This window comes from Manacus vitellinus, unplaced genomic scaffold (assembly GCF_001715985.3).
Source record: "Manacus vitellinus isolate BGI_N305 unplaced genomic scaffold, ASM171598v3 scaffold_0_pilon, whole genome shotgun sequence".
Taxonomy (NCBI): Eukaryota; Metazoa; Chordata; class Aves; order Passeriformes; family Pipridae; genus Manacus; species Manacus vitellinus.
In genome coordinates, this window is record NW_021938789.1 from 44,145,395 (window position 1) to 44,160,503 (window position 15,109).

General features: G+C 42.2%; 2 protein-coding genes across 2 annotated transcripts in view; both read left to right on the top strand.

Moving 5' to 3' along the window:
- Positions 1-504: 504 nt before the first annotated feature.
- Positions 505-7,618, top strand: LOC108639647 (radial spoke head protein 6 homolog A-like). Its single transcript, XM_018072588.2, has 6 exons — positions 505-1,182; positions 1,688-1,922; positions 3,586-4,323; positions 5,461-5,602; positions 6,435-6,552; positions 7,189-7,618. The coding sequence occupies exons 1-6, from the start codon at positions 959-961 to the stop codon at positions 7,409-7,411; spliced, it is 1,680 nt and encodes a 559-aa protein (XP_017928077.1). The 5' UTR covers positions 505-958; the 3' UTR covers positions 7,412-7,618.
- A 1,092-nt stretch (positions 7,619-8,710) lies between these two features.
- The window catches only part of CENPE (centromere protein E), a 33,508-nt gene continuing 27,109 nt past the window's right edge, over positions 8,711-15,109 (top strand). Inside the window, exons 1-7 of the mRNA XM_029959509.1 lie at positions 8,711-8,936; positions 10,512-10,601; positions 10,680-10,798; positions 11,829-11,948; positions 12,681-12,762; positions 12,961-13,028; positions 13,110-13,181. Of these exons, the coding sequence (XP_029815369.1) occupies positions 8,711-8,936; positions 10,512-10,601; positions 10,680-10,798; positions 11,829-11,948; positions 12,681-12,762; positions 12,961-13,028; positions 13,110-13,181 (777 nt within the window). The remainder of the gene's footprint in view (positions 8,937-10,511; positions 10,602-10,679; positions 10,799-11,828; positions 11,949-12,680; positions 12,763-12,960; positions 13,029-13,109; positions 13,182-15,109) is intronic.

A 15,109-nucleotide genomic window follows, 5' to 3' on the forward strand; every position in this document is an offset into this window, starting at 1 on the left:
TCCTTTTAAAACAAAACTCAGATTTGAAGTTCCACTCTTCTGCTCTCAGAGAGCATCTGAAAGATCCTCATACCACAAATGTTCAAGGCAAAGTACTAACAGCACGTCACGGTTTCATAGAATCAGACTGGTTTGGGTTGGAAGGGACCTTAAAGATCACCTAATTCCCACTGCCCATGGCAGGGCGGTGGGGAAGGGGGGGGAGTGTCACTAGACCAGGTTGCTCAGGGCCCCATCCAGCCCGGCCTTCAACACTTTCCTTTCACCGGGACCCCCGTGGGTTCCGCTGGGAGGGAAGCGCTCGAACACCCCAGTGGAAGGAGTGCCAGCAGGGGCAGGTGGCCGGAGTTCCGCTCCCTCCCGGCGCCTCGCCGCCCCCGTTCCCCCGGCGACGCCCCGCCCGCTGCGCCGCCGGCGCGGCCGTTGCTGCGGCACCCCGCGGGGCGGGGGCTGAGGCTTGCGTGTGCCCCGGGCCGGCCGGACAGCACCGCACCGCGGGCTCCACAGGGGCCCCGCCGCGGGCTGTGCCGCGGGAAGGGCAGGAGCCAGGCCACCTGTGGCACGGACACAAGGCCCCGGCCGGGCCGAGCCGCACGCTGCCACAGCGGGACCCCGGGCAGCCGCCTGCTGAGACCCTCATCAGCCTCAGCGGGAACCGGGACCAGCTCCCTAGGAATACCGAGAGATAAGGCAAGGGGCTGAGCAGCCACCAGGACCGAGGGAGAGCATCTCTCAGCCACAAGCACCCCTCCAAGCGCAGGACCAAAAGGGAGGTGTCGGCTAGAGCCGTGCACCGGGACAAGGACCGTATCAATCGCAGGGCCCAGTTCAACACCTCCGTCATCCGCGGCCAGCAGAGCAAGCCCCTGACGAGCTGCAGGGGCCAGAAAGAAACATCAGTCAGAGATAAGCGCTGGGACGAGCCTCCCATCAGGCCCGGGGGGTGGCAGGCAAAAACATGGATCAGTCGCCAGGATTAAACCCTTCCCAGGGTGCTGATCAGACATATGCCTATGAACGTGGGCATGGCCCTTATCAGCCACACGAACCAGGTTATGGTCTTGATCAGCCAGATTACAGCCCATATGATGATCAGATACCCGATCCAAAAGCCCGAATGCTGGCAATCCAGAATGCAAAAGCCTATTTACTGAAGACCAGCACAACATCTGGCCTGAACTTGTAAGTATGAAAAAGAGTCAATCAAAAATGGTAGGAAGTATAAGTGGAGAGAAGATTAGTGTTGGTGAAAGGGCAAAGGGTTATGTTAAGAAAGGGAAGGCTACCGGGGAGGTATATACAGAATGGGACAATATGTTATAAATGCAACATTTCATCACTACGTGATACTTGCATGTGTCCAACATCTTTCAGAATCAAAGTTCCTAAAGGAATTTTATAGGGAACCCAAAAAGAAATTGATTTGATTAAGAGCAAGTTTAAATTCAGCTTCAGCTCTTAAGATGGGGGGGTATATACAAAAAATGGAAGATGGGACTGCTCCCAAGTATAATCAGGCTAGTTTTAAGTCTAATTTTTCATAATGCTCCATGAGCGCCTTTCTTCTAATTATTCCAATGACTTCTCCAAAGTTCCAGATGATTAGCTTCTACTTCAGATATTAAAAGCATAATATTCTGACATAATTTTTTGTAGTTGGCCAACAATGTTTACATTTATATGACAGATACGATCATTTTGCTAATGTGCTAACAAAGATCCTGGATGAACAGCCCACAAATACAGTAGACATAATTGAGAATATCAGCAAGGATGTGAAGTGGGCTCGATTTCAGAAAAAAATGGACACTCTTCGAGATGAATATGAGATTCCTCCAACATATGAAGCTGCAGAAAAGTGTAAAGCTTTGTTCATCAAGGAAAATGGAGAAGAAAATGAAGAAACAATAGAAGAAGAGATAGTGAGTTATTATCAGAGTGAAACAGATTACCCTCTGTATCAGGGAATGGGTGGGTGGATGGTGTAAAGAGAAAGGGAGGAAGTTGTGGTCTCTTCTGTAGTGCTGCCTCTCACGAACATATAAATAATTGCAATCACAATATCATGTGCCCTCTCTGTAGCTGAGCTGGTCCCATGTCTAGTTGTGAAGAAGAAAACCCATCCGATTACTTAGTTGGGATTTTTCCATGTAGTAAATCTACTGTTCCCAGGCTTTAAAATTGTGGATGTTCTAGAGATGATGAACAGAAAGTAAAGTTTATAACATCTCCCATATGCCAGTTCAGCATGGAATATTGCTTCCAAGTTTCTTTTCTTTATCTAAAAGGGACATTTCTTTATCTAAAGAGACCATAATATTAGACGCTAGTTACAGAATATTGTGCACGGCTGCTAGTGTAAAACAGATTCTCTGTTTTAGAGATTTTGTGATCTTTCCTGCTCCAACTGTGGTTCTAGTCTGTCCTTCTCCAACTGAAACAAAATATGGTTTTAATGAAGAATTACTAGACTTGAAAAGCCCCTTCTTAAAACAGGATTTTGCATTATTCAGTTGCATATATTCAGAAGCATTTGTACCCAATGAAAAATTAGAATTCCTATAACGAGAATTATAAGAATATAAATGAGAATTCATATAATAACCAAGGGAAAGCAACCAACAAGATGTTGATTTTCATATTAGGTTACCAGTATATATTCAAATGAATTGCCATTGCAGAGTAGAAATACCAACAACAGAAGAGATAGTCCTTCATCTTTTCCGTAGCCTATTATGTATCTTACAGTAACAATATAGGATAGAAAAATGGCAAAAAAGCAGGTTATTTCAGAAAAGAATTCTGAATTTTTCATACTCCTGTCAATCTTGCTTTGATATAAGAAACCTGGAAGGTCTAAAGAAATTCCATATGAAGCTAGCACTAATTCCTCCAAATTCCCTATGCTGTCATGTCCAATTTCTAATAACTCTGTCTGTGTTATATGATCACGTACCCCCATGAAATGAGAGAAGGGTGATAAAGCGAATGGAAATACTTAATTAAATCATTACTGGACTAGTTCTGTTTCCACTGAAGCCAGATGGGGTCTTCCTATGGACTTCAGTAAGAGCAGGGGGCAGTATTTTAAAAAATGCATGGAGCTGTATGCCAAGGTCTTCAAATAAACAGCATTCACTTCAGAGAAATATTGCTGGTCTGGTGGCTCAATATATAAAGTCTGTATTATATTTTCCCCCAAATCCATCTGTCACAAACAGAAGGAAACACAGTGTCACTGTTTACAGGCCTCTTAGCTGACATGCCCTAGCACTGAAGTCCTTTGTAGATTCTGTGTAAGAATTCTGACTTTCCTTATGTTGCCATAATTAGGAGTTTGAACTTTTAAATCCTGTGTTCTAAAAGCTGCAGTTCATCTGAGTTTTCTTCTTTTTCCTTAAAAGGCATTTTTAATTTTTCTAAATGATAGTGAAAGATGTAGTGAATGAAAGTCTGCAAAGCACTTTGAGAGAATGAGTAGCACTACAGGAAAGAGAAGTATAATGTTCAGTACATAACATGTTTAATTTTTCAAATAGATAATTATATTATTCTTTAACTCTAACTCCAAATCTTCTTTCCCAGGGACATTCCCCTCTACCAAATGTAATGGAAACAGCCTTTTATTTTGAACAGGCTGGAGTTGGCTTGAGCAAAGATGAATCCTATTACATATTCCTTGCCCTTAAAAACCTAACTAGTGTTCAGCCAATCCAGACCTGTCGCTTCTGGGGCAAGATTTTGGGCCTGGAAATGAACTATATTATAGCGGAAGCACAATTACGTGAAGGGGAAGAGGAGGAGGAAGCAGGAGAGGAAGTTACTGAGGAAGAAGTGAAAGGGATGGAGGAGGCCGAAGAGCAAGATGAGGAAAAAGAAAAAGAAGATGAACCACCAAAGTCCACCTATAAACCCCCACCTGATATCCCAAAAGAAGAAAACGGGACTGGGGCTAATAAATATGTCTACTTTGTCTGTAATGAGCCAGGCAAACCCTGGGTGAAGTTGCCTCCAGTGACACCAGCCCAGATTGTCTGTGCCAGGAAAATCAAGAAGTTCTTCACTGGTCGGCTGGATGCTCCTGTTGTGAGCTTTCCTCCTTTTCCTGGAAACGAGGCCAATTACCTGCGTGCACAGATAGCTCGAATCTCAGCAGGAACCCATGTCTCTCCCACTGGATTTTACCAGTTTCCAGAAGAGGAAGAAGAGGAAGAAGGTGGGGACACATATGAAGAAAATCCTGAATTTGAGCCTCCTGCTGTGGCTGAAATGGTGGATTCTCTCTCCACGTGGGCACACCATGTAAAGAATATTCTGAAGCAGGTATGTGCTCAGCAGGTGTGTGCTCACACTGAGCACCATTCAGATACCATTCACACTGCAGTACTTGTACAGTACAGAATGTCAATGGCACTCCTCACCTGCACGTTCAAGCTATGGTATTGGACTGCCACGTTTTTATACAGAAGATATATTTTATATATAATACGTAAATATCTTGCACATGTATATATATATATATATATATATATATATCTTTAGAAACCTTCTAGATTTAGTACTTTTTTCAATTATGTGTTCTTGAGGTTGAAACCTATCTTTAGATAACAGTATGGAGTTAGGCCCTGATAACTATGATTTCTGGTAATCTTTTGTATTAGGTTCTCTGCTTTGATATCCTTACTTGACAAAAATGTTTAAAATTTTCCTTTCTTGGGTAGGATGCTAAAATGCAGATAGCTTTTGATTGTATGCTAAATGGAACTTATTTGTTGTTTTCTTCTTTTTGTTTTATACTTTCTGCTGTAAAACATGCAAGTGAAAAAGCTTAAAAGCATGTGCTATCAGGCCTGTGGTAGAAAGAGGTATTACTAATTTGATGATCATTGCTGGATGGTTGGCTGGCCAGTCTACCAGTTCAAGAATGCTAGTGTAATATAACAGCAAATGGTAGGAAATGAGGTTTAAACTTACTACCAGCAAAACAACAGTTGTAAAAAATAAAGTTTATACGCACGAGAGTCTTAAGAACATGTTCCTCTGACCGGTAGCTAAATAACAAGGTAGATTTTAAAGGAAGAGGTAAAGTCCATATGTTAAGCCTCTTAGTTTGCAGTAACTGGTAGTCTAGCAAGGATATAAATGAAACTGGTCAGGAACTGAAGACTACAAAATCACAAAAAACTAATGGCAGAGGTATAAGGTTATTCTGAAATAGTAAGCAGGGATGAGTGAGGAAGGAGGGAGGAAAGAGGAATATAGGAAATGCTCTGCCAAGAGGATACAATATTCTACCAAGAGGATACAATATTCTGCCAACAATATATCGGTTATGGAATACATATTTTTCTTCTCCCTACCCCTTAACTCTGTGTGTGTGTCTGAGCCAATTGTTTTAACTGGCTTGCATTCTTTCAGTGATTGTTACATGTATTTATTATTTTTCCGTATCAATTATAGGGTCGCTGTGTTTGGATTAATCCTCAAAAATTAGAGGAAAAAAATGAAGAAGAGGAAGAGGAGGAAGACGAGGAAGAGGAGATGGATGAGCAACAGGCAGAAACAGGACCACCCCTTCTTACTCTGCTCTCTGAAGATGAAGGTATTCTTCATGGAACATGAAGTTTTTGATAGAGAGCCACTAGGAATGTTGGCATCTAGGTAGTAAATATTTGAAGTTATAGGACTCTGGCACTTTTTGGAGGAATATAGTTTGCCCCTGTGGGGTAAACACATTCTTTTAGAGAATCAATCAAAAGCAAAATGGTTAACAGTATTGACATTAAAATAATCAGGTTTACTAGGTAACAATCTTGTTGAGATTAAAGGGAAAAAAATAACTTAGACTTGTCAGGTTATTGCACATTCAGGACAGCTGAAATACATTCAGCTATTTTTACCTCATCTTTTTAGGCCAAAAAGAAAAGTGTATGTGCATGTGTAAATAAATAAATTAATTAATATGTACACACATACACTGATGTTTGGTATTTGTATAAACATTTAGATGTTTTAGCATATTACTGCAGCAAATCATGGGAATAAGGGAGCCTGGATATTAGATTACATCAATATTAAATTATTTTCCTACTCTCCATTCTTTAATGGAGGTGAAATATAACTATATAATGTATCCATAAGTGCTAAAAAGTCCTTGACAAAAGAAACCAGGGTTAATGCTACTGAATTTGAGTAGCATTCCTGTGGGTCTCTAAGAATTCCTATGCTACCTGCTCATACATTAGAGCCACTTGTTCAGATACAGTTTATTGTTTCTGACTTTTGGCTCTTCTAACATGCAACTTAATATAACTCTTGCTTGAATTCTGTAAGTCTTTCTGTAATTCTGAAAATCTTGTAGCTCAGTCTTAAATGTTTTGTAGAGGCTTCTAAGTGCATTTATTCATAGACAGTGTGTGTTTGGCTGCCTCCAGGAATTAAAGACATCCCTGCTTGGACAGCTCAGCATTCTACAAACCTGATCCCACAACACTCTGTTGCAATTATCCAGTCTAACCGGTGGCCTGGAGCATATGCCTTTGCATCTGGCAGGTGAGAATCTAGTTGACATGGTTACAACACAGACTGTATATGCTACACACAGGCACCTGGCAAAGTTGCTTTATTATTAATTCACTGACTGAATTCTAACTATTCAGGAGACTGATGGAGAAGGCCACTTGAATGTGCACAGCAACAGTAAATATGTATTTAAGAGTAAAAACAAATAATCATTGGAAAGACTGGAATAAAGTTAGTGGATGTAAATGTCCAGTTAGTATTTGGGCACAGTCCTTGATTTAAAACCTGTGTTCTTGGGTCTGTGGTACTTTCTACAAAAACATGTACATTCTGTGGTTCTAATGTTCGTTTGTTTCCACTACAAATAGTACAGTCATGACCTCCACCTGCTTTTAAAAAGGCACTGGAGTTGGTGTCAGAAGTGGCGCTATGTTGTTACCCGAGTGAAGTTGGAATCATATTGCAATATAGTGCAGTGACACTTCATCATTTTAAACAGAAGATGTATTAATCAACCATTAGAGCAGTTAAAAAAGGTGCCATCTTTTAAATTCTTCTGTTATAGGATATCTGTAACTTTTTGCACAGCAGAGTAAGGAAGCCTGACAGTATCTCTACTGATATTTTGTCAGGGGCTGAATGTTTTCTTTCACTTCTCTTTCTCAGGAAATTTGATAACATCTACTTTGGCTGGGGTCACAAATACAGTCCAGAAAACTACACTCCCATCCTGCCCCCACCAGTGCAAGAAGAATATCCCAGTGGTCCAGCGATCACTGAGGCAAGAGACCCCACTCTGGAAGAGGAACTGGCTTTCAAGGCTGCGCAGGAAGCTTTAGCTGCAGGTGAAGAAGAGGAAGAGGAAGAGGAAGAAGAGGGGGATGATTAAAATGTGGGGGAAAACATATTGTTTTAAAACTTTAAACGTGAATAGTATTTTCATGATGTAGTCATTAATTTGTTGACCTTAAAAGAAATGCAATTGGAGCATACCTTCTTTTTTGATTTCTCTAGGCTTCTCTTTGCAGCTACCTTCCACTCTTCCTCCACCCCTAAAGCCCTTTATGAAGACTGTGCAATGAACGACTTAGCCTTTTTCTTAAATGACTGTGCAGTCTGCTTGCTAAAATGATACTGATTTAAACTAAGAACTATAATTCACCAAATGTTCACACTATTTTTCTAACCCTCACTTCGGTATTTTAAATAAAAAAAATTATAATCACATAACAATGTGTGAAACGTGTGCTTTTGTGTGTGAGAGCATTCTGTTTAGATTCAGTAGGCAGCTTATCGAGGTACTGGCCAAGTGCATGGGGATGACACTGATCAGCAGCACTGCTGAGGCCGCACTTCGAATCCTCTGTTCAGTTTTGGGCCCCTCACTGCAAGAGAGACATTGAGGTGCTGGAGTGTATCCAGAGAAAGGCAACAGAGCTGGTGAAGGGTCGGGAGCACAAGTCTGATGAGGAGCGGCTCAGGGAGCTGGGGGTGTTTTATCCTGGAGGAGGCTGCGGGGTGACCTTATCGCTCTCTACAAGTACCCGAAAGGAGGTTGTAGCCAGGTGGGGATCAGCCTCCTCCTCAGTTACAAGCGATATAAGAAGAGCAAACAGCCTCAAGTTGCGCCAAGAGAGGTTTAGATTTGGATATTAGGAAAAATTTCTCTATGGAAAAGGCTGCCAAGGATTGGAACCGGCTGCCCAGGGCAGTGGTGGAGCCACCATCCCTGAAGGTATTTAAATGCCCTGTAGCTGTGGCATTTCAGGACACGGCTTAGCGGTGAATACGGCGGTGCTGGGTTTACGGTCAAACTCGATGCTCCTGGAGCCTTTTCCCCGGGGCAGCCACCCCTCCATCCCCGCACCACGGCCGCGCCGCCGCTCGCATCCCTGGGCGGCACCACCACAGCGCTGCCGGCAGACGGGAGGGGGGGTTTCACGGTAGAGCTCAGGGGCTGATCAGCCTGTCCCTCACTGCGCTTTCCTTGACTGTCTCCCTCGCTCCTTCTCCCCCCCCAGCTGCTGGCGAGTGGTGCGCTCCGCATGCGGCCTCCGTCCCACGTGGGCCAATAGGGAGCGGTCTGTGGAGCAGTTCAAACTGCGGCGGCGGTTGGGGCGGGCGGTGCCTGTCCAGAGCCGTGTCGGGTCCCTGTCCCGGTTCCCGGTCTCCCCTTGTCCCGGCGGGCATGGCGGACGAGGGGCGCGGTCACGGTCTGCGTGCGTGTGCGGCCTCATCGCCAGGTGAGGCTCCGGACAGGCGGGAGGGGAAGGCTGCAGTGGCGTTTACCCCAGAATGCTGCCATACTCCTCGCACCGTGAGGGGGCCGGGGCAGGGGCAGGAAGACGGTGTCTATCCCCGTGGCGGAAGGAGGGATCCAGATCCCTCCGGGGTAGAGGGTGTCGCGGTCAGGGGTCTGTGTTACGGGAGCAGAGCCCTGGCCCGATGAAGGTAACAGAGTATCTTCTTCTCTTAGAGAAAATGCTTCAGGAGATAAAGTGTCCCTGCATTGGAAGAGCGAAAATAATACTGTTTCCGACGTGAATGGTACCAAAATATTTAGTTACGGTAAGAATGTGAAAGCAATTGCTTTGCTTTGATGCTTATGCGGACCTCCGCTCCTGTACTGCTTGAACGTGTCGACGTGAGTTTCCTGAGCTTCCTGCAGTGTCCCTCACCTTTTCCAATTTCATAATTCTGAAGCAATGTCGTTGAGGCACAGAGGATTTCTGGTTTAGGCAACACTGGGAATGTGCTTTTGAAGTCAGCTTCCTGGTGGACGTTGCTTTCTCTGTTCTGATTTATGTTCTAATGGCTGTGGAACACATGAACTCTGTTCTTTTCATATGAAATCCAGTTACAGACTAGACCAGGGCTAGTCCAGAGCATTTAGGGAGAAGGGGGTGGGGGGTAGTGAGTTGACCGTGGCTGGTTGCCAAGTACCCACTAAAGTCACTCTCTCACTCTCCCTCTGCAACTGGACAGAGGAGAGAAAAAAAACAGCTAAGGATTCTTGAGTTGAGATAAGAGCTGGGAGAAGTCACTTACTGATTACTTTCAAGGGCAAAACAGACTCAAAGTAGAGATATTAATTGAATTTATTACTAACAGGATCAGAGCAAAAGAGTGAGAGGTAAAATAATCTAAAGAGACCTTCACCCCACCCCTGCTTCATTCCGTGCTCTCCCTCCTCCCCACCAGCAGTGCAGGGAGACAAGGAATGGGGGTTACGGTCAGTTGTTTCTGCTGCTGCTCAGGGAGAGGAGTCCTTCCCCTGCTCCCGTGGGATCTCTCCCACGAGACACAGTCCTTGATGGACCTCTCCAGCATGAGCCCATCCCTCGGGCAACAGTTCTTCATGAAACTGCTGTCCTGTGGGTCACTCCTCCATGGGGTGCAGTCCTTCATGAATGAGCTGTATCAGTGTGGGTCCCCCACAGGGGCCACAAGTCCTACTGGGGAAAAACCTGCTCCAGCATGGGCTTCCCTCTCCAAGGGCTGCAGGTCCCCAGCAGGACCCTGCTCCATCTTGGGCCTCCCACAGGGTCACAGCCTCCTTCAGATATCCACCTGCTCCAGAGTAGGCTCCTCCATGGGCTGCAGGTTGATCTCTGCACCCTGATGGTCCTCCATGGGCTGCACGAGGACAATTAGCCTGTCTTGTCTGATTTACAATCCTCAGGGATAAATTAGCCATAACTATACTAAATAGGATGACTGTTTAACTGTGTCCTCCATTCTTACAGTTTTATTACTTATCTGTCATCTGTGCATCGCATGTTTCTTGGTTTTGTGTTTAATATTTATTTTAAAATAAAATTCTAAAAGCCTGATTAGTAGTGCCACAGTGATATTTTATGTTTGAATTACTCTACAAACAGTGATGCCTATTTATTGGATTTGAAGTCAGTGATACTGAGTAAGATGATAGGTTGGTTTTGACTTGCAATACAAGAGATTCACATGCTTTATTTTAATTTGTTTTTAAGATCGTGTCTTTCACTCCAGTGACAACACTCAGCAGTTATATGATGGTGTAGCTGTTCCAATTATACAGTCAGCTGTGCGAGGTTATAATGGTAAGTTTTAAAACTGTGTTTAAATCCTGTTTGTAAAGTGTTTTACAAATAGTTGGTAAAACTCTACTATCTTTCTAGGCACAATTTTTGCTTATGGACAGACTGCTTCAGGGAAGACTTACACAATGATGGGAAATGAAGATTCTGGGGGCATTATCCCTAAGGCAATTCAACATGTTTTCAAAATTATTTGTGAGGTGAGCAATTCCATTAAATTGAAGTGACTGAAAGGACTAGTAGTATTTGTGATCGTTACATAAAAGTTTATTTAGTATCAAGGAGCTTATGAGGGAAGTGAATTTATATTAGACTATATGTTGCAGTTGCTTTGCTAGCCTGGAAAAGATGAGTGGTTTAAAACAAAAAGCTAATGGGACTTTAGTTGAAATTAAATCAGAGCAACACTGACGAGGGTTCTTAAACTTGCAAATATGTTCAACATTGATTACAAGTATAAATAGATACTCGCTTTTTCATGTGGTAGATAAGGTAACATGAAGCTCTGTGTTTATTCTGCTATTTTAAAAGTCTAAAAAATTAACAGCAACAAAGACTTTTTTTTTGGTGGGAAGAATATGACACTATATTTACTTATTTCAGACTTACAAAAGAATTGCTAATTGCTCAAGGTTAATAAAAGTAAGGAGAAGGTGTAAGTTAAAACAGTGATTTCTAAAACATGATTTGTAGAGCGCTTACTTCTGCCTTGAGGGTATCAGGTAATCGTTATCAGTTAAGTGAAATGCTCTCTGCTCCTTTAAGGAGGTGCAGGGTACCTTGGGAGGTTTATGAAAGTAACTGAAGCCAAGAAAACTTTCCCTGAGTTCATTGTGCAGCCTTTCCTCACTCCAATATTCTCTACCAGGGAGGTAAGGGAAGAAGCAGCAGCAAAGTAAATCCAAACAAGCAGAGAGGAAAGAGCCTAAGCAGGAGGAAATTGGTTATGAAAAGGGTATTTAAGTGGGAAAACCGTTCTCATGCTTCTGTGGGGCAGTTATCTTAATTTTACAACCTATTAGAAGTGGTATATCTTTAATGCAGCTGGAAAGAGGTGGTATAGAAGAAAAATTATTCTGTATTGGTAGATGCTAATGCTACATAGAGGATGAGGGGAAAGAAATCTGTAGAACAATATCCAAACATACATCTCTGAGTTAAGAATACTTGCATTAAAAGATATCCATCAGTTAGTCTGTTAATAATTTTTTTTTTCTCTTTCAACGTTAGATCCCAGATAGAGAATTCTTGCTAAGAGTTTCTTACATGGAAATCTATAATGAAACCATTACAGATTTGCTTTGTGATAGTAGGAAAAAGAAGCCTCTGGGAATTCGTGAGGACATTAATGTAAGTGGACCTTATGTAATGTAAGTGTTGTATCTGCTTGTAGTAAAAGAATTTGAAAACAAAATGCCTTCAGAGGCATCTAGTTGAAAGCTTTTCTGAGTCAAATTGTGTAATTGTATCCTCAGCATTAGCAGGACACTTGATATAGTAGAATAACAACAGTGACTTTGGGCTTTCTGTAGCTAGTTTACCTTTTTCAAAGTAGATACACTTTTCTTCTACTTATAATCATGGAATAACCATGAGACTGGGACTATTCAGTAAAACGATCACCATAGAAAAAGAAATCTACTTTAACGCCGTTTCAGTTTCTTTATGTAAAGTTTTGTAGCAAATAATGTTGTTTTGTTTTGGGTTTTTTTTTTAATTTTGATGCCCTAAACAATGGATGTTTTTGGAATATGGGAAGAAGAGAAATTTACCAGTTGTATGATTATATCCTTATAACGTTTACTGAAAAATATATTCCTGGATTCCCTCAGAAGATGTCCAGAAGGATATTTCCCCCAGCAGTTCTGTTTTTTGGAAACTTTCTAAATCTCTGGGTTTTGATTCTTGTGCCTTTAAGCCACAGTTTAGATGAAGGTCTAAACTTTATCCATCCCTTGTGTTTGGAGTAAAAAGACATTCAGCTGTTGAATAAATAGCATAATAATTGCTGGTTATGTTAACTTTATGTATTGAAGTGAGTTTTGGAGTTCAGGAGAATTTATGACTGTGTTTATTCTGCAGAGGAATACATATGTAGAAGATCTGATTGAAGAAGTAGTGGTTGCCCCAGAACAAGTTATGGAATGGATAAGAAAAGGAGAAAGTAAGTTATTTAGCCACTGTCAGCTGATATTTAAAAAAACATTGATGGATCAGGTATATCTAGAACCGTGGGGTATCTTTTTGAGTTTATATTCAGAAATCAGTGTTTTTGAGAAAGTTTTAAAATTATGCTTTTTTTTCTATTTATCTCCATTTTATCAAAATAGAAGCAGAAGTATTTTAATATTGTTTTTGGCAGGAAATCGTCATTATGGAGAAACAAAAATGAATGAGCACAGCAGCCGTTCTCACACGATCTTCAGAATGGTAAAAACTGCTTCACTATTAGGAGTGGTTGTATTGTTTTCAAAGTGACAAAAACTTGATTGCACTTTACTGCATTTCTAGATCATTGAAAGCAGAGAACGAAGTGACCCTGCAAATGCAAACTGTGATGGAGCAGTCATGGTTTCCCACTTGGTAAGTGTCTAATGGTTTCTTGGAGTACAACTTAGCTAGAGAATTTACTGTTACCACTTGTTTGAGAGAATAACGATACTTCATAATGACTTCCAAATATGCTTTGTTGTTAACTTCTAGCAGACATTTCTTAAGTATAGAGGGAGACCCCTGGGGTGTTACCTAGAGGATAACTTCCCACCGAAGGAAATGCTGACATGGGAATTACTTATGCTGGACTGGGGAGTGTTACGTAGCCCTTCCAGGAGCAGAAGGGGCTATGTCAGAGTGCTCTTGCATTTTGTGAAGTACATCTTCCCCTACAATTGTTTCTGACCACCCACAAGCTCAGTGAAATAACTTGTAAAATGGGTAACCTTAAGACTTCTCTTATCCTCTTTGTTAAAAGATTATTTGCCCTGCAGCTCCAATGACCAGAAGATTCATTTTTTTTCACAAGTAACCCCTCTTAGCATCTCTTTGGTGGATTATTGGTATCTGAAGTATCATAAACTGGGGGGAATACAACTGCTGATCTCTAGGGGAGTGTTATGGTTTCAGAAGCCTTCTCTACAGCCTTTTCTTGATTCTCAGAAAATAATCTGAAAAACTGGAGGAATGGAATCAGTATGAAACCATTTGAGCTTGCTAAAATCTGCAAAAGCACTCTGGAACTGGCAATAGCATTAATCACATGCATTGTGAAAAGAGCTTTCTGTTTTGGCTTCATGTGAAAAAGCTCAGAGTCTGAAAGTAAACACTGCTCAGGCACTATTTCAGCAAGCTACTACCTCCTTTTTTTCTTGCCATAAGTTATGATATCTACTCTTCTTACACTACCCCTATCCTTTGGCCTATTCCACCTGACCTTATACTAACCTTTACCTGGGGTAAGGGGAGAGGTTTTTGGCCTTTTTGGTCTGTTGCTGCTTGATGGAGTTAGTACAGGATTTTACCCTTCTGAAACAAAAACCAGCTAAAGTGAGGGCTACTTGCTCAGGCAAATCATTATGGGTTGTTGTGAAGTTCTAATTGACTTTGAACTGGATTCAGAGGGAGGCTTTTCCTCTGGTATTTAATTTCTTCTTTTCTGTATCCCCACAGTGACAGGCAAGGAGAGACATACAGCTGGTTCAGGACAGTGTGCTAGATAATCTCATCTAGGCTCTTTTTTCCATGAAAGATTCCTATGGCTTGAATTAGTAGCTAAGCACAGTTTCTCAGTACAGAAGTATCATCTTTTTGTTACTGAGGGTAGGGGTTCTTGCACTGCAAGTTTGAAATACTGTTTGGGGTGGTGTAATAGAGTTCATACAAACTTATTCTGTGTACTTTTGTACCTTGAAAGTATGGGCTGATGTGTGTATAGCAGTGTGCTGGTTTAAAAGTTAACCAGCAGGGGGAATGAACCCAACTCAAAGGAGAGATTATAAGTCAGAATAACAATTTATTAAAATAATACAGTAAGTACAATAATACAAACAAACAATTGGTCTCAACCCACAAAAACCCAAATGTGTAACCCAGTACCCTGGGGCCTGAACAAAGTGGTGTTCCTTGGGCCCTGTTTAAGTCCAAAGTAAAGGGAGAGGGGAAGAACCTGCTGGTGGGAGAGCTGCTGCAGTCTGGGCAGAACTGGTGATCGCAGTCCAGTGGTGGTCTAAGTCTGGTTGAGAGCGATGAGATGCAGCCGTCCTCTGGATCCCACGAGTGGGTTTAAAAATGTTCCAAAACTCCAAGATTATATATCCTCCAGTTCAGGCAGGAATGTTCAGTGCTCCCCTCAGGGCGGGGAGTTTCACAAAGGGTGTGAGGACAGAAACATCTTCCTATCTCACAGGCCTCTTAACACCTAGTTTATAGCCTGAGGAGTCAGGCTCTATGGGCAGAAGGTGCGAATAGTCTATTGACAACAATAGTCTAGTTTCTGGGAAATGACATGGAAGGCT

What these genes read in the sequence shown, in the direction of transcription:
- LOC108639647 (XM_018072588.2), top strand. Translation starts at nt 959, where the DNA reads ATGGATCAGTCGCCAGGATTAAACCCTTCCCAGGGTGCTGATCAGACA. An exon ending in ACAACATCTGGCCTGAACTT is followed by an intron (nt 1,183 to 1,687) that starts GTAAGTATGAAA and finishes TTTATATGACAG; the next exon opens with ATACGATCATTTTGCTAATG. An exon ending in TATGCCTTTGCATCTGGCAG is followed by an intron (nt 6,553 to 7,188) that starts GTGAGAATCTAG and finishes TCTCTTTCTCAG; the next exon opens with GAAATTTGATAACATCTACT.